The 23,399-nt window shown below is 45.0% G+C and overlaps 1 protein-coding gene across 1 annotated transcript; it reads left to right on the top strand.

Annotated features, from left to right (window-relative positions):
- Positions 1 to 7,066: 7,066 nt before the first annotated feature.
- DEFB1 (defensin beta 1) lies at positions 7,067 to 20,404 on the top strand. Its single transcript, XM_058525375.1, has 2 exons — positions 7,067 to 7,181; positions 20,229 to 20,404. Exons 1-2 carry the CDS (start codon positions 7,121 to 7,123, stop codon positions 20,372 to 20,374), a joined length of 207 nt encoding a protein of 68 aa, XP_058381358.1. The 5' UTR covers positions 7,067 to 7,120; the 3' UTR covers positions 20,375 to 20,404.
- The last annotated feature ends 2,995 nt before the right edge of the window (positions 20,405 to 23,399 follow it).

Genomic DNA, 23,399 nt, shown 5'->3' with positions numbered 1-23,399 from the left:
AGAAGGGAAAGTCAATCCTCAGGGGCCAGAAAGGAAAGAGAAACTGGGAACCAGAGTGGAAAAGGAAAACGGATTCTGTGGGGGACCGAAGGATAATAGACACAGACTAGACCACAGGAGAAAAGGCCATAATTTTAGTGCCCACTCAGGGAAGGCTGAGGTCCAAAAGGTCTGGCTACAGCCACGTAGAACCAAGCATGCCTGGAAAATGGTACCAAGCCACAACCCACCCCAGGTCTCAGGCCCTAGCCAGGGCCTCCACACTGCCCAGCACATGTTCAATGCACCTCCTCAGTCCTCTCACCCACTTCCAAGAGGAAATATGACTCTACTCCAGGGTCCTCAGGCCATTCCAGCCCACCTCCTTTTCTATCACAGTTAGCAAAGGGCCTCTCCTCATCCCTGACAAGGTGGTCTGGACAATCAAGAGAGGACAATTCAAATGTGTGCCCCTCAGCCATGTCTTCTCCCCTCCTGGCATCAGAGATGTCCCTCCTCCTCTGCAGAGACAGTCCCTCCATCTGAGCCCTGATCACCATCAGCTCTCCCATCTCAGGGACCTATTTCCACTCCTGACCTCTCTATGCGGGAGCTTCGCCTTCACCTTGTTCCTGGCTCCTTCCCTTCATCACTCTCAATCCTGCTCCTTCTTAACACAAAGTCAGACCCTTCTCTTCACCCTATGTGTGTAGGAGCTATTCCTTGGTCTTTGGCCTAATCACATTGCCGGCAATGGGACCCAGTGCCCCACACCCACTATCATCATGTCCCCATCAACTGTTTCCACTTCAGCCCACAGAAGTCTGGGCCCTGCTCTCTCATCATCACTAGATGTAAAACCCAGTGACACTTTGGAATGCCTTCTTTGCAGATGAAGTTGTCTGCATCTGACAGTGATTGCTCCCCCCTCCTCTAAAACTATTCCCTCCCCTGACCTCAACCCCCTCTCTGACGGTTTTCTTCCCTCCTCCGTCCAATGCCTGTGTTCTCTGGAATTTTTTAAAAACCTTCTTTCCCTAGGGATTTCATTCACAACCATGGCTTCAAGCAATCCATGGGGGCTGATAAGTCTGAAGCCATGTACCCATTCCAGTTCTGTCCAGTGAGATCCAAGCTCATCTCGGCCCTCCAGCAGGACATCTCATGCAGGTCCCACAGGCATCTTGGAGCAGCTGGTGCTCATGTTGCCCCAGGCCCCTGTACCATTTCCCTGCAAATCACACACCTGATGAAAGCCGACACCTGCCTCTCTGCCACAAGGCAACACCAACCACTGATCTTCCTGACGGTTGGGGCCGTCATTCCTTGGTCTGGATTATTCTGGGGCCTGTCTTCTGCACTGTTCCCAAGATTCCCCATGGAATTCAGCTCCAGTAGTCACCTGTGACCTTCATATCAGCCCTTTTATTCTCTGTCTTCTTCCCCACAACATTTCTCCTCTCACTTACTGTCTATTCTTTACATCTCTCAGTTACCATTTTCCCTCAAATTCTTGGCCCACACTCTGCTTCTGGGGAAACCCACGGCGAGACACTCCTGACACTCAAACGTGTGTGCAACTCATCATCATTTCCCCAAATAAGTTCCTCCTCCTTGTCACACTGTCTCTGTATGTGACGTCCCCTTTAATCTAGTCCAAGCTGGAATCCAGCTCCTTCTGTCTACTACCGTGTCTGCTTGACTTCAACTCCTTACCATCCCTGTAATCTGTGTCTCCTTTCATCTCCCCTTCACCCCCTGAGTTAAGACCCTAATGACTCCACCAGCCTCTTCACTTGTCTTCCCAAGTCCAATCTTGCCTCTCTCCTTCCATCTTCCACACTTCCCCCTGACTAGTTCTAAAATGGCAACTGGTTCATTGATTGCCTCTGATTCAAGTCTTCCAAAGCCTCCCTGTTAACTAAAGGAAAAATCAAAACTTCAATAGGACATTTAACACCCTAAATACACCTGGTTGCTGTTGGTGCCATCAAGTGAATTCTGACTCCTAGTGACCCTGTGGACAGCAGAGTGGTCTTTTGCTCCATCCTTTCACCTTCCAGTGCTCTATCAGATAATGCTCCAATGCTATTCACAGGGTTTTCTTGGCCAGTTTTTTCAGAAGTGGGTGGCCAGGTCCTCCTTCCTAGTCTGTCTTAGTCTGGAAGCTCTGCTGAAACCTATCCACCATCCGGGACCCTAGTGGTATTTGAAATACTGGTGACTTAGCTTTTAGCATCACAGAAACACTCAGCCACCGCAGTATGACAACTGACAGACAGATGGTGTGGCTGCCTGACTGGGAAAGGGACCAGAGCCTTAGCAGTGAGAGCACCAGATCTCAACCACTGGGCTACCAGGGCTGGCCTAAAACCCCACCACAGAGAGTCCACAGAGTCACAGGAATCAGAGTTGAATTGATGGGCACAAACTACCAATAAATACACCCACACACATCAAATATTGGCGTTGGCCCATGCCACATCAGACACATGTCAGGCCTGGTCCACGCGTGCCCGCATCAGGGCACCTATCAAATGTCATGGTAACCATCTGCCTGAAAATTTGTCTCCCCAGCTAGACCTTTGAGGGAAGGCACCATAAACCTTATTCCTCACTGCATCCCAAGCCCCTAAAGATCACCTGGCACACAGGGAACCAAATAGATACTCCTGAGTCAGTGAAGGAAAGAATGGATGAGTTTGAATGTCATCAACTCTTGCAATTGTTTTGATCCACCCAATGTCTTAACCCTGTTTCCCTCTCTGTCTCTCTCAGTCTCTGAGTGTATCTCTGTCTGTTTGTCTTGCTTTCTGCCTCTGTCCTTCTCAGTCTCTGTCTGTCCCTCCATCTGGCTCTCTTTCTCTGTCACTGTCTCTCTTTCTGTCTCTGTCTCTCACAGTCTGTGTATGTGTCTCTCTCTGACTCTCTCTGTGGCAGAGGTGCAGTGGACATATCAGGAAGGGGCATGTTCTGGTGCAGATGGCTCTCTGCTTGTGGTGGTAGTGGCAGCAGTGAAGTCCATTCCCCAGTGTCTCACGCGCAGTCACCCCAGCACAGAGCTACACATCAGACCCGTTCTGGGACACAGGTTGGCCATTGTTCCTGGAAGCTGGGGGGCAAGTGGGTTCTCCAGGCCCCCAGTGATTCTCTGAGCTGCCAAATATCACCTGAAGAAGCTCCTCTCTTGTTTAATCAGCCAGAGCTGCTTCTGTTGGTTACAAATAAGAACCCTGGTGGAGATATTCAGAAAGCTGCTTATAGAATTACAGTGAAAATTAATAATAAAAAAAATATTGGTTAACATCTTTAAAATCGATGAAAACTTGAGAGATCCTAAATATGAGCTAACACAACACCCCAGTTGGACAGTTGGAAGAATAGATTCCAATCCTTGCAGCTCAGCAAGACTCAACTCCACCTGGAACCCAGGCCTCCTGACTCTGAGTGGACACACCGGGAGCTCCCCCTCTGCGAAGCCACAGTTGAAAATTGCCCAGGAACACATGTCCAGTTATGAAAAGGAAGGCTAGATGTGAAAAGATGCTCCACATCATATGTCATCAGGGAAATGCCAGCTCAAACAACAATGAGATGCCACTACACACCTATTAGAAAAGGCAATGTACAGAACACTGACAACACCCAATGCTGGCAAGGATGTGGAGGAGGAAGACTTTCCTGATGGCGATGTGAAAAGGAAAACAGGAAATGAGAGTTTCAGCAGCAAACATAGATATATATGTCACATGGACGCCTTTGCTTCTCTCCCAGTCCAGGCTTCTGCACACCCCCATCCAACCTACACACACTCTAGCACATTCCCAAATATATGGCAAGGGGCCCGGATTTGTGGCCCCTCTGTGACCTTCTTTCCCTTCAATTATGGAAAACTCAGTTTTCTTAATGCTTCTTAGCATCTCTTGCTGTGGCCAGGCTCTCTGTGGACTTCTCTCCCATCTCCAATGCCCTCTCCCCTGCCCAAAGGCTCTTGATGACAGGCCTTCTCATCACATCCACTTGGGACCCTAATGTTGGGGCTTCTGGCCATCGGCAGATGTGCTGATGCAACGATGGAGCCCTACCTCCAACATCACCATCACCACAGAGAAGTGACCTAAAGTGGATGTTCATACAGGGCCCAGAGTGCAAAAAGGGAAACTGAATCCTCAGGCGTCAGAAACGAAGGAGAAACTCAGAGCCAGAGTGGAAAAGGAAAATGGATTCTATGGGAGGCCGAAGAATAACAAACACAGATTAGACACTCTGTCTCTGTCACAGTTAGCAAAGGGCCTCTCCTCATCCCTGACAGGGACATCTGGTAAATCAAGAGAGGACAATTCAAATGTGTGCCCCTCAGCCACGTCTTCTCCCCTCCTGGCATCAGAGATGTCCCTCCTCCTCTGCAGAGACAGTCCCTCCATCTAAGCCCTGATCACCATCAGCTCTTCCGTCTCAGGGACCTATTTCCACTCCTGACCTCTCTATGCAGGAGCTTCACTCTCACCAGTTCCTGGCTCCTTCCCTTCATCACTCTCAATCCTGCCCCTTCTTAACACAAAGTCAGACCCTTCCCTTCACCCTATGTGTACAAGCTATTCCTCATTCTCTGGCCTAACTCACATTGCCGACAATGGGAGCCGGTGCCCCACACCCACTATCATCATGTCCCCATCAACTGTTTCCACTTCAACCCACAGAAGTCCCGGCCCTGCTCTCCCAATGTCACTAGACATAAAGACCAGTGACACTTTGGAATGCTTTCTTTGCAGATGAAGTTGTCTGCATCTGACAGTGATTGCTCCCTCCTCCTCTAAAAATTTTCCCTCCCCTGACCTCAACCCCTCTCTCATGGTTTTCTTCCCTCCTCCCTGCAATGCTGGTGTTCTCTGGAATTTTTTTAAAAACTTTCTTTCCCTAGGGATTTCATTCACTACCATGGCTTCCAGCAATCCATGGAGGCTGATATGTGTCCATTCCAGATCTGTCCACTGAGATCCAAGCCCATCTCAGCCCTCCAGCGGGACATCTCCTCGTGCAGATCCCATAGGCATCTTGGAGCAGCTGGTGCTCATGTCGCCCCAGGCCCCTGTACCATTTCCCTGCAAATCACATGCCTGACAAAAGCTGACACCTGCCTCTCTGCCACAAGACAAAGCCACCCACTGATCTTTCTGACTGTTGGGGCCGTCATCCCTTGGCCTGGATCATTCTGGGGCCTGTCATGCACTGTTCCCAAGATTCCCCATGGAATTCAGCTCCAGTAGTCGCCTTTGGCCCTCATATCAGCCCTTTTATTGGCCGTCCTCCTCCCCCATGTCAGTTCTCCCCTCGCTCACTGTCTATTCTCTATGCCCCCCAGTTACCATGTTCCCTCAAATTATTGGCTCATACTCTGCTTCTAGGGAAACTCACATCGAGACACTCCTTATACTCAATCATATATGCAAGTCATCGTCATTTCCCTACTCATTTCCTCCTCCTATTCACCCTGTCTCGGTCCCTCACATCCCGTTTTATCTAGTCCAAGCCTGAAATCTAGTTCCTTCTGTCTACTCCTGTTTCTGCTTGACCTGAGCTTCTTAATATCCCTGGAATCCGTGTCTCCTTTCTCCTCCACTCAGTGCCTGAGTTAAGACCCTAAAGACTCCACCAGCCTCCTCCCTTGTCTTCCCTGAGATAAACATACTCTTACCATACGTTTCAGCAATCACATTCCCTAGTATTTACCAAAACGAGTTGAAAACTTGTGTCCACACAAAAGCCTAACAGAAATGTTCATAGCAGCTTTATTCATAATTGCTGAAGCTTGGAAACAACCAAGATGTCCTTCAGTAGGTAAACGGATAAATAAACTATGGTCCATCCAGACAATGGAATATTATTCAGGATTAAAAGAAATGAGCTATGAAGTCATGAAAAGACATGGAAGAAACTTCAATACATATTACTAAGTGAAAGAAGCCAATTTGAAAAGATTATGTACTATATGATTTGAACTGTATGACATTCTGGAAAGGGCAAAAGTATGAAAAGAGTAAAAAGATGAGTGATTGCCAGGGGTGGAGGAGGAAGGAATGAATAGGTGGGGCATAGCAAATTTTTACTTCACTTGGTGATGAAAATACTCTACATGATACCATAATGGTGGAGACATGTCATTACACATTTGTCCAAACCCATAGAATGTACAATGCCAAGAGGGAGCCCTAATGTAAACTGTGGACTCTGGGTGATGAGGATGTGTCAGTGGAGGTTCATCAATTGTAACAAATGGACCATCTGGTGGGGATGTTGATAGTGGGAGAGGTTGTGCATGTGTAGGAGCAGGGGGTATATGGGCAATCTCTGTACCTTTCCCTAAATTTTGCTGTGCATCTAAATCTGCTCTAAAAAAACAGTCTTGATAAAAAAAACATTTTTAAGTGATAGAAGAGGCCCATGGGTTTAAAAATACTTGGAGACATATTAATTAAAAAAAAAAAAAAAAAAAAAAAAAACAAGAAGTGTGCTGTTGGTCAATCAAGGAGAAAATTCAGCTCAGAAGCAGAGAATTGAGAAAGCAGCCTTGGCCTGATGAAAACTCCATCCCTGTAGGTTAAATGAAATACAACCTGCTTGGCTTTTATAAGAGAAGAGGGTGAAGTTTGGGGCCGCCTTATAGAGAACACAGTTCAGCTAAAGAGACTGACTCTGCTGGGGGCTGGACAGCCACCTGGCTCAGAGCTTCCTGAGGTCACTTCCCCAGGGAGTGTCTGAGCCATCCCAGCAGAAGGGGTCCGCCTGAGCCACCTTCTCCTGGAACACCATCAGAACGGCCCAGCCTAGAAAACAAAACTGAGCGGGCAGGAGGCTCCAACTCCAGTTTTCCAGGCCCAGAGCTAAATCCAGCTACAGCCAGACAGAGAGAAGTGTGTGCACATGACTCGCAGACTACCCAGGGCAAATGACACGAGGGGTTATTTATTAAAATTTCACTCCGTGGATTGCGACACCACCCTTCAGATCCGTCTATGCGATTGTGCAATCTTCTAGCTCTATAAAGACGGTGACACTTCAGCCTCCGGAAGCCTCTGTCAGCTCAGCCTCCAAGGAGCCTCTCCTCCTTCTCCTGCCATCCCAGACCAGCCTGCCAGCCACCATGAGGGCTCCCTACTTGCTGCTGCTGACTTTCTGCCTCCTCTTCTCCCAAGTGTCCTCAGGTGAGCTTTGGGATGTGCTGGAACACTCTCTCCTGGGGTTATGAACTGGAGCTAACTGAGCTCTGAGGACAGCTGCCTCATGTGTCCTGAGGGTCCAGCAGTAGGAAAGCATCCCCGAGCTTGAGTGGCCTGCTGTGGGCAGGAGGAAGTGGGCAAGCCTCCTGAGCCTGGGGATCTGCACACCAGCCCCTGACTGGCTAGGAATGAGCCTGCAGACCCAGGCTGGTTCCCCTGGGTCCCCAGAGGCAGCCCAGCTGCAGGAGAGATGGACTTATGTCTCGGTCCCTGGCCACCCCTTAGGCTTCCAGGCCCTCTGAGCTTGGCAGGGATGTGGGGCCAATCCCAGGCAGCTCCCAGCATCTCCCAGCCCCATCTTCGTCTTGGGCATCTAGAAAGTATCATTTGTGGAAGAGGATCACATACTCCACCTGCAAGCTGGCCGCTCACTTTGAAAGGCCAGCTTCCTATCCAGGCGAGAGAGGTGCAAGCCACCAGCCCCATCCCACCCCAGGTCACTGGGTGGGGCCTTCTTGGTGCCCTGCTGCAAGCAGGCGCCGCCCGCCCCTCCCACGAGGCCAGCTCAGCCGGTGCCTTTGACTCACTTCGTGGGCAGGCAGTCAGGGATCCACAGGCCGTCTTTGACCTTCCTTGAGAAATCCCTTCATGTTCTCCAGGGTGGGAAATTTCCCCAGAGCATGTGAGGGGAGCTTTCTGTTAGCCCAGAAGATGCCAGCTCCTCTGGGTCAAAGCAGCTGTGTCCCTGATGTAAGAGAAGGTGGGACCCTGCAGGGGGAGTTGGGGAACACATTTCATCCCAGCTCTGTCACTCACCAAGTGGCTTTGAGCCAGTCACAATTCTGGGCCTTAGTTTCCTCATCTGTAAAATGAGTGGGTTGTGGCAGGTAACTCTCACAGCGTTAAAGCTCGGAAATTCTCTGAAAGATCCAATTGTACTTTTCTCCAGGCCATCCTTTTATTGCACAGATAAGCCTAATTTACTCCAATTATGCCTTAATTTCCCCATCTGAAAACCAGGTACAAAAGTATTCTAATGGTGAGTTTTAACGTTTCCAGTTAGAACCCTTTAGAGAGGTGGAGAAATCAATTTATTGAGTTGCACCCATGTTTTTTCAAAGGAATATTTCTGTTCTTTTCCATTCTATTCTACCAGTGCATGCCATGTAGTAAGTGTACACGCTGTTTTATTGTACTCTGATTTCAGCTGTGTGTGTGTGTGTGTGTGTGTGTGTGTGTACTGAATAGCAATGCAAAATTTCTTATGGCAGTTCAGTTCAAACTCAAAAATGTTTGAAAACCACTACGTTAACATGAAGAGTTATTTTCAGTCTATTACGTCTAAATATGATTATGAGCATCTCGCTCAAAGCATAGAAAACAAAAATATCTCCAAGGAAATGCAGGAACAAATAAACTTAATCATTCATTAAAAAAATACTAGCTAACATGATTGAGCATTTAGTAAGTGCAGGATGAGCTCAGATACTCCCAGGCGAGGCTGCTCAACACTCTCCTTCCACAACACATAAATCCTGTCTGCTAAACCTCCCAGTCCATGGGTTCTCGGCACGGGGACCAGACACCTCAGGAAGGTGTTTCCCTGGCTGGCCACCAGAAGCTCATCTTCTAGAAGGAAACAGTGGTGCCAAGTCCCACCCCCAGGCTGAAACTGGGGAGGCTCTGAGCACACTGTGCAGGCCAAACACCACCTTTACGTTTCTGCCACTGTCCCAAGACATTCACATTTTGAAAGGGAGGAGCAATACTTAATACAACTATTCTCTGCTGGGATTTTGTGTGTTGTCTAGGCATTGCTGTCTGGAGCAGGGAAGAAGAACTAACTCCTCAAATGTCTTGGGCATTAAAACATGCAGTTTTCAGGGGTGGGCCCTGTGGCCTAGTGGTTAAGTTTGGCAAGCTCCGCTTCAGCAGCCCGGGTTCGGATCCCAGGCACGGACCTACACCACTTGTTGGTGGCCACGCCGTGGCAGCAATCCACATGCAAGAAAGAGGAAGATTGGCAACAGATGTTAGCTCAAGGGGAATCTTCCTCAGCAAAATAAAACAAAAAAGTCATGCAGGTTTCCCTGGCCTGTGTCTCCTGGGCGCAGCTGCAGGCAGCTCTTATATATGCTCTGCTTTACCTTTTAGGCACTGGTTTGGGGGTGTTTCCTGTTATTGTTGTTGCATTGTCATTGCTGTGTGGTTCTTGTTGTCGCTGCCCCACTGCCCACAGACTGCACTGATTGCCCTTGTGATGAATAGATCCTAGTTTAGTGCAGCAAGGGAGCAGGGTGCTGCTCCTAGAAGGTGCTGCCCGGGTCGCAGCCTCACACGGTGACTCATCTTGGGCCCTCATGTGGGAAGAGTTCACTCCCTTTTCTGGAAGAGCCGTTAGAGCGCATCCGGTCTAACCTGGTCATTTCACACACAGGGAAAGCAAGTTCCACATGAGCCTGGGTGAAAGAGAGTTGTGTAGTCACCTTAGTGGAAACTGTGACTTGACATTCTCTTTTAGCAATTTTCATCTCTATCAGAAAAAAAACTGGGTTGCCTACATTAGGCTCATACAAATCCCCTCTCTGTGAACACAGAATGATGTCCCAGTGACAAGGTGACTTAGGTCTCTGCATCAGCTGGACAAGAATCCAGCCCAAGTGCTTAGAGATCAAGATAGTCTGAGGCTGTTCATTCACTGATTTGGCAAATATTTAGCTAACAGCTTCTCTGTACAGGCATTGCCCTGGGAACAGGGGAAGAGCCAGGAAAACAAAGGCCTTAAGCTCAGGCCCACATATTCTAGAAGCCGAGCACGACGAGAAAACCTAATTAGATAATTAATTACCTATTTATAATTGTGTTGTGAAAGGCTATTAAGTACAGGGTGCTAAAGAACACGTGACAACGGGAGCTGACCTTGTCTTGAGGAGCCAGGAAGGCTTTCCTGGAGAAGCTCAGAAGTGAAGGAAAAATGGAAGTTGTTTTGGTGTTCATGGTATTTTCAAAAAATAATTTTTTTCATTTCTTCTCAACATTCAAAAATCGGTATATGTCACATAAAATTTAGATTATCTTCTCTTAAAAACACACAAAATGTGGTAACATTCCTACATGGCAACAGTGAGCTGTAGCTAGATGGCGGCTGCTCCTCCAGACAGATGCTCGCTCCCACGTCACCACAGGCCCCACCACTCCCTACTGTCTCACTTCAGCCCACCTCACAGATTTATGTTATTGGCCTGGCTGCTGTGGGTATCTGAATTTGCAGCCCTGAATTAAAGTAACTAGTGAGAGGTGAGAGGGCAGGTGGGAGCAAGGACAAACCAGACAGAAAGGGCAGAATGTGTGAAAGCCCAGAGACAAAGAGAAATAAAAAACAACAGCTCCCACTTAGAATTTAGCCCTCACAGTGCCCCTACGGGGAAGGAAGAATCATTATCCCCATTTTGTCGGTAAATAACTTGGCCAAAGTCACTAGACCAGTAACAGGCGGAGCAAGGACTCATACCCAGGCCATCAGCTCCACCGCCCAGCACTGCATGCCTCTGGAGGCACAGAGTCTGCCCCGGCGCTGAGAGGAGTCATGGGGATGGGGGGCCAAGTCAAGAGAGGCTTTATTCGGCAGGAAATGCACCTGGGTTTGGGTGAGCCCCTAAAGGTTTATAAACTGAGAGTGACAGAATCAGAGATTGCTTCTTTAAGAGGCTGCTCTGTTGCAGCATGGAGGCTGATCCGAGGACAGCAACGTGGTACCCAGGGCAGCGAGGATGTCATTCCCATAAACAGAGCCATTTCTCTTACAGTGCACCCTTTCCCAGGTGATCAACACTACGGTGGTACAAAATTAACCAAACCCCCTCACAGACCTGTCAGTCGTTCCTCAATATCCTTCTTTCCTTTCCCTCCGGGACACTGAATGCATTCCTGGGAGTCTGGGCCTCAGTTTCCCCACCTTTAAAATGAGGGATTAGGCAAAATGACTCCCAACCCCAACATTCTGTGACCCTCAGTCTCCGCCCTGCCTGCCACACCTCAGTGTCTCGCTCTGTAATCCCCACCCCAACCTGCTCGCCCAAATTCCTTCCTCCTATCTGACCTCTGGCGACAGCCACCAGGAATGTGCCTGCTACAGCCTCCGGATCCCATCCGGAAAAACATGCTCCCCAGTGCCTCAGACATTGGGCCCCTGCAGCCTCCAAGCCAGGCTTAACACAGGCAGCTGGTTAGTAAGGCACGGGAAATGGAGTGTCCCCAAAACACCCCATCTGTGGTGCTTGACAGCTGAAAAGAGCAGCTCCATGAATACTATCTCACTAAATGTCCCCAGCATCTCCATCATGTGGGGACCACTATTATCCTCATTTTATTGATTGTGTGTGTGTGTGTGTGTGTGTGTGTGTGTGTGTGTGAGGAAGATTAGCTCTGAACTAATATTTGTTGCCAATCCTCCTCTTTGCTGAGGAAGATTGGCCCTGGGCTAACATCCATGCCCATCTTCCTCTACTTTATATGTGGGACACTTCCACAGCATGGCTTGTCAAGCAGTGTGTAGGTCCACACCCGGGATCTGAAACCACGTACCCTGGGCTGCCAAAGCAGAGCTTGTGAACTTAACCACTACACCACCAGGCCGGCCCCTAGGTGTTTTTTTTTTGTAGTGAATCTCAGAGACATTGACTTTTCAAATACCCAGCCAGCAAATGACAAGGACTTGACTCCAGCCGTGACTCTAAATCCTATATTCTTTCCACACACTTCCCAAAGACCTCTGGGTATGTCACCAGGCACAGGGATTCATCTCAAGAATAATCTAGACAGAAATTGAGTTAAAACTTTCATGAATTTAGTAAGAGGCATTGCTGATTATCAATGGCCTACATGAGTTTCTTGGTGAATGGAGACTTCATGGGTTGCTTGTCTACAGAAGGCAGCTTTGGATCTTGGTTATATTCTGGTTTGGTTTGGAGTTTTATTATTTTTTTTCCAGGGGTGGCTTGTATGTTGGATTTCGTCCCCAGATAGCTTAAAAAGATCCATACAAATAAAATCCTCTTCAAACACGACCACACTCCTCAGTTGACAAGCAGCCTCTATTTCAATGCCGCCAAGGGGAGGGAACCCACTGTCTTATGGGCAGCCCTTCCCCTGGCGCACCTGCCAACCAGCCACCTTGTTCTGGACAGGGGAAGAGCTGTAGCTGATTTGCCAAGGCCCAGAGAGCTCCAATGAGCTAATTCCTCACCTATGACAAGTCTCAGGTGCTTCCCACTGCCCAGTTCATTGATGTATCACTGTAGGTGTGAGTCAAGTGTTGCAAACATCTGGATTGCATTCTCTGGCTCCCACATACCCGTATCTGTGTTTGCTCCTCACACATCTCAAATGGGTCGGTCACGTAACCCCTGCTCTGGCTGCTGACCTTTCTCCCAGCCTGTCCTCTTACTGCTGGTTCTGGGGTGCAGTCCTGGGCAAGAGAAGTGGGCACGGATCCCAGCAGCAGTAAAGTTTGAGCCCCATCTTCTCTAAAACCCTTGTCATTTTGGCAATTCACTCTCACCTCAGCCTGGTGGTCTTTTAGTACAAGAAATTTATATTTTAGTCCATGGCTCTCCAATTTTCCCTTTTGGCATCGTTCCAAAACTTCACTTTAGCTCTAATTGTAGAGTACAAACCAACCTTAGTGCCCACACTTCAGGGTAGAATGCCAGAGAACAAGTCCTTTATCAACAGCCTGATGGCCACCCATCCATTCTCAGATTCTCTCCTCTCCCTGTCTCTCATTCTCTGGAAGGCTCCTTAAGAAATTTTATTTTCGTGGCTATTTTATTTAAAATCCAAAAATCTCTCTCTGTGTATCCAATATATCTTCTTCTTTAAGTGTTTTTGTCTCTCTTTCTTGAACCACCACCATCTGCTCCATGCAGTTTGTATTTGATCTCAGTAGCCTTGAAAGTGGTTGTCTGTTCCTCCTTTATGTGGATTTATTTTCTGAGTACTCTGCAACAATCCAGCCTCTCATATGCTCCCCGCCATAAACCATTCTCACCTCCCTCTCATTTTCTTCCATTGGCACATTATTTCCTAGTTAGTTTCCTGTTACTTAATCACAATCGTCCTTCATTCAACATATTATTACACTTGATAGAAAAATAGTTGGTGTTTCAATTGTGCTTAGGCAAGATTACTGACAATCCAGCTATAATTGACCTAATCAGTGTACAGTTGAAAGAGTCACTCTTTTCACTACAAGCGTGGAAACTGGCACAAACCTGCTTTCCCTACAGCCCTGCTCCCCCCTCCATCTTCTCTCCCTTCATTCTTACCTATAAATGAGTTTTCTCTTTTCTACATTCCTCTTGTTTGTGGCACTCCAGAGGCCACCAAGTGATGTTCTGGATTATATCTCTCAGGCCAGCTTAGTGAGGACTAAGACAAGAGTAAGCCCCAAGTTCAAGGAAGCAAACTTTCCCATTCTTGGGAAAGGGGAGGAGAAGAGTGGGGCTGCCATTTGTCCAAGGAGCTCGTGTGCAGGGAGTGGACAGAAACAGACTGACGCAGGGATGGGAAAGGATGCTAGAAGCTGCACGTAGCGGAGAAGGTCCACAGAGCTAAGAATATGCAGAAGACCTTTCCAGAAGCAACTCTTGTTTTTTTACTTTTTTAATTGTAAAACATAACACACATCCAGAAAAGTACATAGAACATGAATGTACAATTTAATGAAGTATTATAAAGCAGGCACCACTGTAACCACAATGTAAGTCAAGATGTAGGCCATGGCTGGCACCTAAGAAGCCATCTTCCAGCTTTCTCAGTCACAACTTCTTCCTTCCCCAAGGGTAATCATCACTTGAATTTTATGGTAGTAACTTCCTGTATTTCTTATACTTTTACCACGTTAACATTTATGCTGAATAATATAGCTTGGTTTGTGCATGCATTTCAATTGGCTAGAAACCAAGAGGTCATGGCATTGCTGCACCATAGGATACACTTCTGTTAAATTTTAGTAGACAACACTCAACTGTTCTCCAAAACTGTTTATACTAATTGACACTCCAACAATCAGTGAACAAGAGTTCCTGTTGCTCTATATCCATGCCAACACTTGATAATGTCAATTATTTTAAAATTTTAGCCATCTGTGAGTGTACTGGTATCTCATTGGCATTTTAATTTGCATTACTCTGATAAATAATAAGCTGAGCACCTTTGTATATAGTTACTGGCCACTTGGATATCTTTTGTGAAGTGTCTGTTTATCCATATTTTCTATCAGATTATCTGTCATTTCTTTATGATTTATAGTAATTCTTTTATATGTTCTGCATACAAGCCCTTTGTAAGTAGTAAGCATTACAAATCTTCTACTTTGGTTTTTCACTCTCTTAATGAAAACTTTTCTTAGCTGTTTTTCTCATTATTTTCGTGCTGTTAAATGTGTCGTATCTTTTCCTTTCGAGTTAGCGCTTTTTGCATCTTAAGAAATCTTTTCTCACCCCAAGCCATGAAGAAATCTTCAATACTGTCTTCTGAGAGCTTACAGTTTTTCCTTTTACATTTAGGCTCATAATCCATCTGACAATGGTTTTTAGTGTGTGTGTGGTATGAGGGAAGGGTAAAGTTTTTTTCCATGTGAATATCCAATTGTCCCAGAACCAACTACTCAGAAGACCATTTTTTCCCCACTGTTCTGCTGAGCCAATGCTGTTCTACATCAATTCTCCATCTATGCATGGTCCCTTTCTGTTCCATTTGTATATCTGTCTGTCCTTGTGTCTTCCCTACACTGTCTCATTACAGCGGCTCTATAATTAGTCTTGAAATCCAGTAAAGCAAGTCCTCCTACCTTCTTCTCAAAGAGTGTCTTGACTATTTTTGGCCCTTTGAATTTCCATATAAATTTTAGAGTCAGCTTGTCAAGTTTCACTGAAAGAATCTCTTGGTATTTTCAGGGTATTGGGTTAAATCTGCAGATTGATTTGGGGAAAAAGTAACATTTTAAAAATAATTAAACTTCCAATACTTAAACATACCATTTCCACTTAGTTAGGCCCTCTTTAACTTATCACAAAATATTGTATGCCTTATAGATAGAAGTATTGCACATATTTTCTTAGATTTATAACTAGGAATTTGATATTTTATGCTATTCTATGTGGTGTTTTTATTTTAATTTTATTTTTTATGTCAGTTGCTAATACACAGAAATCAAATTGATTATTTTTCTTTTTTTGTATATTGAGCTCATATACAGCAAACTTGCTAAATTTGCTTGTTAAGTTCTTTTGGACTGTCTACATCTAATCATAATGTCTGCAAATAGTAAAAATTTTATTTCTTCCTTTCCAACCCTTATACCTTTTGTTTATTTTTTTCTTGTCTTACTCCTCTGGCTAGGACCTCAAGTACAATGTTGAATGAAAATGATGATAGCAGTTATCCTGGTCTTGTTGCCAATCTCAAATGTAGAGTTTTCAAAGTTTGACCATTAAGTGTACTGTTTGATATAGACTTCCATACATATTCTTTATCAGATGCAGGAATTTCCCTCCAGTTCTTTGATTGTTAAGAGTTTTTTTTATCATGAATCAATGTTGAATTTTTTCAGATGTTTTTCTGACCCTATTGAGATGATCATATGATTTTTCTCCTTTATTGTAATAGGCATTGACTGATTTTCAAATGTTAAATGAAACCTTGAGTTTGTGAAATAAACTGAACCTGGTTTTATTCTGTTCACTGATATTTTATTTAGGATTCTTGCCTTTCTGCTGATCAGGGAAGCTGACCTGTCGTTTTCCTTTCCTTTCCTTTCATTGCTGATCTTGTTAGCTGTTGGTATTGACATCATGTTGGCATCACACCATGAGTTGGTGAAGGTATCCCTTTTTCCATTCTGAAAAACAGTCTGTGTAGCATAGATGCTATTTCTTATTTGTTTCTTGGTAGAATTTGCCGATAAAGCCATCTTGGCTTAGAGTTTTACTTATGGACTCAATTTTTTTGGTAGTTGTGGAACTATTTAGGTTTTCTGTTCTTGTTTGTTTATTTTAGTAAGTTGCATTTTTCTAGGAATTTTTCTATCTCAACTAAATTTTCAAGTTTGTTCAAGTGAATATTCGATTTTTCTATATGAATATATGAATAGAAAACTATTTCTACTTTTCTATTTAAACTAAATATTCAAGTTTTTAAATTTATAATAACCTTAAATTTTTTTATATTGGTAGAATGTGCTGTCCTTGCTTTCATTCCTGTCTGCTCCCAAATCTTGACTCAGTTATTCTTTACTGTTAGTTCTCTGACACCTACAAGGTACATGTTGGGGATGGCTGGGGTGCGGGGGAGGTGTACCAGCTGTTCTGGCTGCTCTAATCGGGCTACCTAATCCACTATTATTGGAAGCCAAACCTTCAGAGGCACTTAAATACCACAAATATTTGCAGGCCCTGTTCCAAGTTAAACATCCTTTCTTCTGTCAAGAAACATGGTATCTGTTAGGATAGACAGACACGTTTACAGTTAAATCTAACACAAAAGGAAAGATAAATGTAAAAACCAGGGTAAAACTAAGTGCTATGGGGCAGGTCACTAGACTCAAAGAAGCATAGACCAGTCAAACAAGACCAGAGGTTCTCAAAGTGTCTTTCCAGACCAGCAGCTTCAGTATCACCTGGGAGATTCTTAGAAATGCTAATTATCAGGGCCCAGCCCAGGTTCTGAATCAGAAATTCTGACAATGGGGTCCAGCACTTGTGGTTTAGCAAATCTTTCAGGTCATTTTGGTGTATCTAAAACTTAAAACCAGTGATCCAGCAGTTCTTAATCCTTTATTGCACATTAGATTCACCTGAGGAGTTTTTTTAACTACCAATATGTAGACTCCACGCCAGAATAATTAAATCAATAGATTTAAGAATATCTCAGCTGATCTTAATGTGTATGCAGCATAGAGAACCACTGGTCTAGACCACGATTTCTCAACCTTGGCACTGTTGACACTTTGGGCCAGATAATTCCCATTATGAGGGCTGTTCTCTGTGTTGTAGGTATCCAGCAGCATCTCTGGCCTCTAATTACTAGATGCCTATAAAATACCCCCACCTGTGCCTCCACAGTTGTGACAACTAACAATGTCCCCAAACATTGCCAAATATCTAGTTACCAGACACCCACAGCTCTAGATCAGATGAGGTAGCTGCAACAGGGCTATGGATTAAATAAACAGATATGGTCCTGTATTCACTCCCTCAATTGCCATGGTGGGGAAGGGGGAGGGAAGGAGTGAGAATAGAAACAGGGATGCTTTGCTGCTTTCTTAATCCAGAACTGTGCATTGCCTCCTCAAGTTTCATAACTAAGCAAATAGTAAAGAGACCATATTGTCTCCTTCTTCATCCCAAATTCTTGGTGTAGAATTCTCTTTAGCACCATTCAAAGATGACCTTTTCTAGCAAAGTTGTCTAAGAAGCCAAATCATCTTCCTGGGAGTTGATGTGGCAGAAGTATGGATTTTAGAACTAGGCAGAACGTGGTTTGTTTGTTGTGGGATAATGGACAATTCATTTAATCTTGCTAGACCTCAGTTTACCTGTCTGTAAATTAGGAATAAGTGATGCATTCCTTGGAGGATTAAATGCAACCATAAATGTGCTAGTTCCCCCACCCACCCCCAAAGGAAAGATGATCAACCTTAGGATATTAGAAATGGATGAGATCACATAATCCCGTCTCCTCAATTTTAAATTTGAGAAACTAGGACCCAGAGGGGTTGAGTGGTTTACCAAAAACCATATAGATTAGTTCTACAACACAGAATTTAACCAAAGTACCCTGACACTAAATGTGTTGCTATTTCTTTTGTGTCCTATAAGGTACTGGATCCTTGAAGCTAATGCTAGAAACTGGTTCTCGTGAATTGTCATGACTCCATAATCCACCAACAGCAAGAAAAATAATGTGTATACCCTCATGATTTCAAAGAGCTTTTGAATTTATTAGCTAAACTGATCTTCCTAATAACAGATAATTACTTGGAGGACATGCTGTTGGAGGGATTTGATCTTTCAGCAGGGGTTGGACTAGGTATATTTCCAGCACTGAAAGCCTTTGATGAAGGGAAACAAAAGCTGGAATTGGAGATTTGGAGAATCTAGTTGAACATGACCTTACTTGAGGATGACATTGTGATGAGGGTCTTAAAACCTAGTACAATCTTGGACAGCATCAATAGGAATCAACACAATGTACAGAAAGAATACAGGCTGGAGATCAGGAGACTATGATTTGTGTGCACAACTGCACAGTCTTGGCCCGAGTCACTTCTCTCGATGGTAGAACCAGAATGTCTCTCAATTCCCTTGCATCTCCATAGCAACACAGTCCAATAAAACATTCTGTGGTGATGGAAATGTTCTACATTTGCACTGTCCAAGGCAGTAACCACTAGTCACATATGGCTATTGAGCACTTGCACTGTGGCTAGGGTAATTTTGATTAATTTAAATGTAAATCATCACATGTAGCTAGCGGTTACCACATTGGACAGATTGCTCTACAGTGCATAAGACCAGAGAGAGGAAGCCTCTTTTGCTCTTGGTAGGAGGGACATATCTGAGGTACTTTGTATTTATTCCAGGCCTCCATAGGAAGTCTATTGATAAACCTGAACACATCCAGAGGTTTGAGAAGGGTCTAGAAACTAGGCATTGAGAAAAATGAGAAAAAAGGGAGTTTTTAAAAAGTAAAATTAGTAAGAATGGAAGTAAAGTAAAAAGTAAAGTAAAAAGTAAAATTACCACTGGATGGAAGTTACAGAGAGGACAATTTCAATCAGCATGAAATCATCTCTCCAACAAGCAGAGATATGTGACATTAGAATGTACCATCTCCTAGGGTGGTGAGGCCTATTGTATCAATCTGCTAGGGTTAGCCTAACAAAATACCACAGTGTGGGTCACTTAGAAATTTACTTTCTCACAGTTCTGGAGGCTAGAAGTTCAAGATCAAGGTGTCAGCAGGTTTGGTTTTTTCTGAGGCCTCTCTCCTTGGCTTGCAGGTAGCCGTTTTGTTATTGTGTCCTCATGTGGCCTTTCGTCTATGTGTGTGAATCCCTCATGTCTCTTTGTGTGTCCAAATTTCCTCTTCTTATAAGGACACCAGTCATATTGGATTAGGGACCACTCATATGACCTCATTTAACCTTAATTACATCTTTAAAGGCCTCTCCCTCCAAATACAGTCACATTCTGAGGTATTAGGTGGTTAGGACTTCAATATATGAATGGGGGTGGGGGGTTACAATTCAGTCCTTTACACCTATCAGTGTAGGCGTGCAAAACAATGGCTTGATAGTCACTCACTAGGGATACCATAGGGCAGCTCTGTTCTCTACTGGATACAGTAGAAGAGTAGTCTGGAGACTATCTAATTACGAGATTCTGTGATACTGGGAGAAAGGCAGAATAAATTCCACTGGAGAAAATGGTGAGAGCTTTATGGAGTAGCCATAATTTCAACCTGACATCAAAGGATAGTAGATTTCAACAGAAATCACGATAGGGGAGGTGGACAAGCAGGGATTCCAGTCAGTGGGAATGGTATAACTCAAGAGCACAGGAACAAGGGAAGTTTAGCACATGCTCATGGAGTTAGAAGTAAGCTTCAGCATTACTGAAACAGAGCATGTGCCCTGAGGCAGAAGCATAAAGTGGTAGAATACTTATTTGGGTACTAAAGTGAATTTCCTGCACACCTTAAATCTCTCTGGGCAGAAGGAAACCCCACTCGGAACCCTGCTGTTCATCCTTGGCTTTTGGTGGGCTGCAGCTGGCATAGACCTCAGCCTGAGTGAGCTCTTCAGATGCCTTATTTCACGAGCAGCCCCAAAGATCAACCGAGTGCAAAGTTCTTGGAAGAGTAAACTCTCTGAAGGGCTTTGCAGCGTTACCAGGCATGCTGTCTCAAGTGTTCTGAAGTAGTGGCTGCAAGCCGTGAGTCTGAAGTGTTTTCTTTCCCTCGTTACAGGTGTCAGCTATTTGACAGCTCTCGGCCACAGGTCTGACCACTACATCTGTGCCAGGAATGGTGGCACCTGTCACTACTCTTCGTGCCCTCTCTTCACCAAGATTGAAGGCACCTGTTACGGCGGGAAGGCCAAGTGCTGCCTCTGAGCTGGGAGCGATGGGAGAAAGAAGACAGAAGCCAAATGAAGTATTTGTAATCATTGTTTTAATAAAAGACAGCTTTTTTTGAAGTATACCTCCTTCAGACCAAAATGAACCTCGTGTCTCCTTTTGGAAGAGGTTAAGAAAGCACAAGGGTTAGAGGGGTGATGGGCCAGGCCACAAAGCCTGCTGCACCCAGGACTGGGAGGCGATGACCAGGGCTTGAGCAATGTCACCTCCACTTCATTTTATTACCACACCAACATGTGAGCCATGCAGAGGGTCCACATGAGATCAAGAACACATGACTGGGAGATGCAGCTTCAGGGCTTCCTTGGTCCTAGCAGAAGCTCACCCCAAATTCAGTGGTCTCAGCAGCCTGTTCGGTAAAATGGTCCATCAGCAGAGCCCAGAACTGCTGCCTTTTCTCCTTTCTGGGCCTGGGGCAGTGAGTTGGTTAACCTTAGCATTTGAGAACCTCCATTATGACCATAAAACTACTCCTCTTAAGTTTCACTCGCTAGGCCTGATATCTGGTTCCTAGACGACAATTTTTGACCTCGCCACAATCACATCACCTAGGTAATGTATCACTTATGAAAGCATCTCTTATGACCACGACTTCTGCATTTTATTCCTTCTGCACCATTTGGCCTGTAGACGTTGGTGGGGGAGAATGGGTCACCTTCCCTTTTTGCCAATAAATTTCTTACGACGCCTGATGACATATGCAGTTCTGTTGTCTCCTTAATCTGGTGACAGCAATTTCATATTCTATGTTGATAAATTATAAGCACAAATGAAAATCAACCATTATAAAAACGTTTCCCCATCCCCCAGTGACAGATTTAGACATAACATCCCTCTTCTGTGAGGGAAGGGCAGAGAGAGAAAACGCTGGTTTATGTTGTGGACTCTAAGCTCTGCTCAGTCATTCTCTGTAACATACACACAACATGTGACTTCAATGATAGTGCATCCAGGCCTCTCCCTTCCCCTGAAAAACTTAGAAATAATTCAAGATGATTCTATTTTGAGAAGGAAGCTCAGGCATGCTATCAACTTCCATCTTCAAAATATTGAAGTCCTCCCTGGGAGCATTTCTCTGGATGTTATCTCATAGACTCCCAGACGATCCTTCCCACTTAGGACAGCCAATGTTTTGGTTACCCAAGACCCAATTCCTGAGGCAGAATAAAAACCACTTCTCTGTGTTTACATCACATTCTACAGTTTATGAGGTTGCAGTCATTTGGACTGCCCCGCCAAGAGCTCTTCAAGTGGACAAAAGCATATTTTTATGGATCCCCAAGCACAACGAGGAAACCGACTATCCCAGGAAGATGATATGCCATCAACAGTACTGTGACCAGAAACAACAGGCTCAGAGCCGGAAAGACGAGCATGATTCCTGCAGTCCAGTCCGGCCCCACAATATGTGGTCCCAGGGCTTACATTTCTGTGGGGGCAGCACTCCCTCACTGCAAGTGTCAAAAGAGACTGCAGCTGATTATTCCATCTTCTCTTATCCTCCCAATGCCTTCTCTCCTCCACCCAAAGCCCCTCTGAGTGCTTGCGTCCACCCATCTCTGCTCGCCCAGGGTAGCTTACAGAGCAGGCCATCCACTCAAACCCCCATCTTCCTGGGATAAGGCCCTTGCAACTTCACACTCCTTCACCTTAGCAGGACGACTTATCCATCCTAAAGAGTATAACCTCCTACATATCTAACAATTTGCTATTTCCCCCCAAGGTGCCCATTTATGGCCCTTCTCACCACTACCCCTGCTGTTTCAGCCTCTCCTTTGGTAAGATTGGAATGCAAAAGATATTGCTTGAACCAACCCTGATGGAAGACAGCTTTAACATTAAATATGGTGCTTAGAGTTGTCTACAAACCACTTCACTTCTAAGAGTCTCAAGGCCCAGTATCTTGTTTCCTATGAGAGCATCTGCTTAGATGAAAAAGAAAGTATTCATTTGAGTAAGCTCGATATACAGTTCCAGGTCCAACCTTTTCCTACCGTGGCTGTCATTGAAGCATTACTGAACCACGTGCTATATATATATAGAAAACTATATATATAACTATATATATACACCTAATAACTATATATATATAACTGTATATATATATACCTATATATATTAAACCTGCTGACTACACTGAGTAGGAAAACTGTCCACTGGAGTAGATTGGTTTTGCATGGCTAACCTTTTAAGGAGTCTCTCCACCTCTTAATTACTCTTGCCTTGTGGGGTGCTATGGTAGTTGGAAGCCTAGTTTGCACTTAGTGAATCTGCTCTTTCCTATCATGATGAGACAGTGGGTACTTTGAATGCCAACGTCAAAGTATTGGTGAGGACCTTTGCCATCATGGTGAGGACCTTTGCCATCACTGCAGTTGTGTCAGCAAAGCTGAACATTGCAATCCAAATCCCTGGAAAGGGTGCAGTGCGTCTCTACCAAGGCCCACACTTTACCAGCACAGATAGGCATAGGATCTGCATAATCATCCTGTCAGTCCCTACCTTGGCCATAGAGGTACTTCATGGGGGGAGGAGGGTCATGCACAATACAAAACACACCCTGGTTTGGCTTCAACTTTTGATAGCGAAATCATATGGTTTCATATCAAGAGCAACATGGCATCCTGACATCCACAGCTCATGAGCCCATAAACATGTCACTCAATCAAGAGACCTGCCACAGAATTCCAATGAGCTGAAGAAGCGGTCTTGTTTTGATGGGCACTAATAAATGTGAACCACTCAAGCTTTTGTCATATAGTTTCCAAAAAGGGGTCTCCCTTAATAGTCTACCCCAAGCTTTTCTCCAATAAGAATGAATGAACGAGGGAAGAACTACTTGTGTACATGTTAGTCTTCAAAGTAAAGGCATCTGTATTAATCAGGGTTCTCTAGAGAAATGGAACCAACAGGGTGTGCGTCTATATACAGAGGAAGATTTATTTTAAGGAATTGGCTCATGCAATTGTGGAGACTTGGTGACTTCAGTATCTGAAGGGGG

This window comes from Diceros bicornis, chromosome 29 (assembly GCF_020826845.1).
Source record: "Diceros bicornis minor isolate mBicDic1 chromosome 29, mDicBic1.mat.cur, whole genome shotgun sequence".
NCBI lineage: Eukaryota > Metazoa > Chordata > Mammalia > Perissodactyla > Rhinocerotidae > Diceros > Diceros bicornis.
This window is presented reverse-complemented; position numbering and strand designations above follow the sequence as displayed.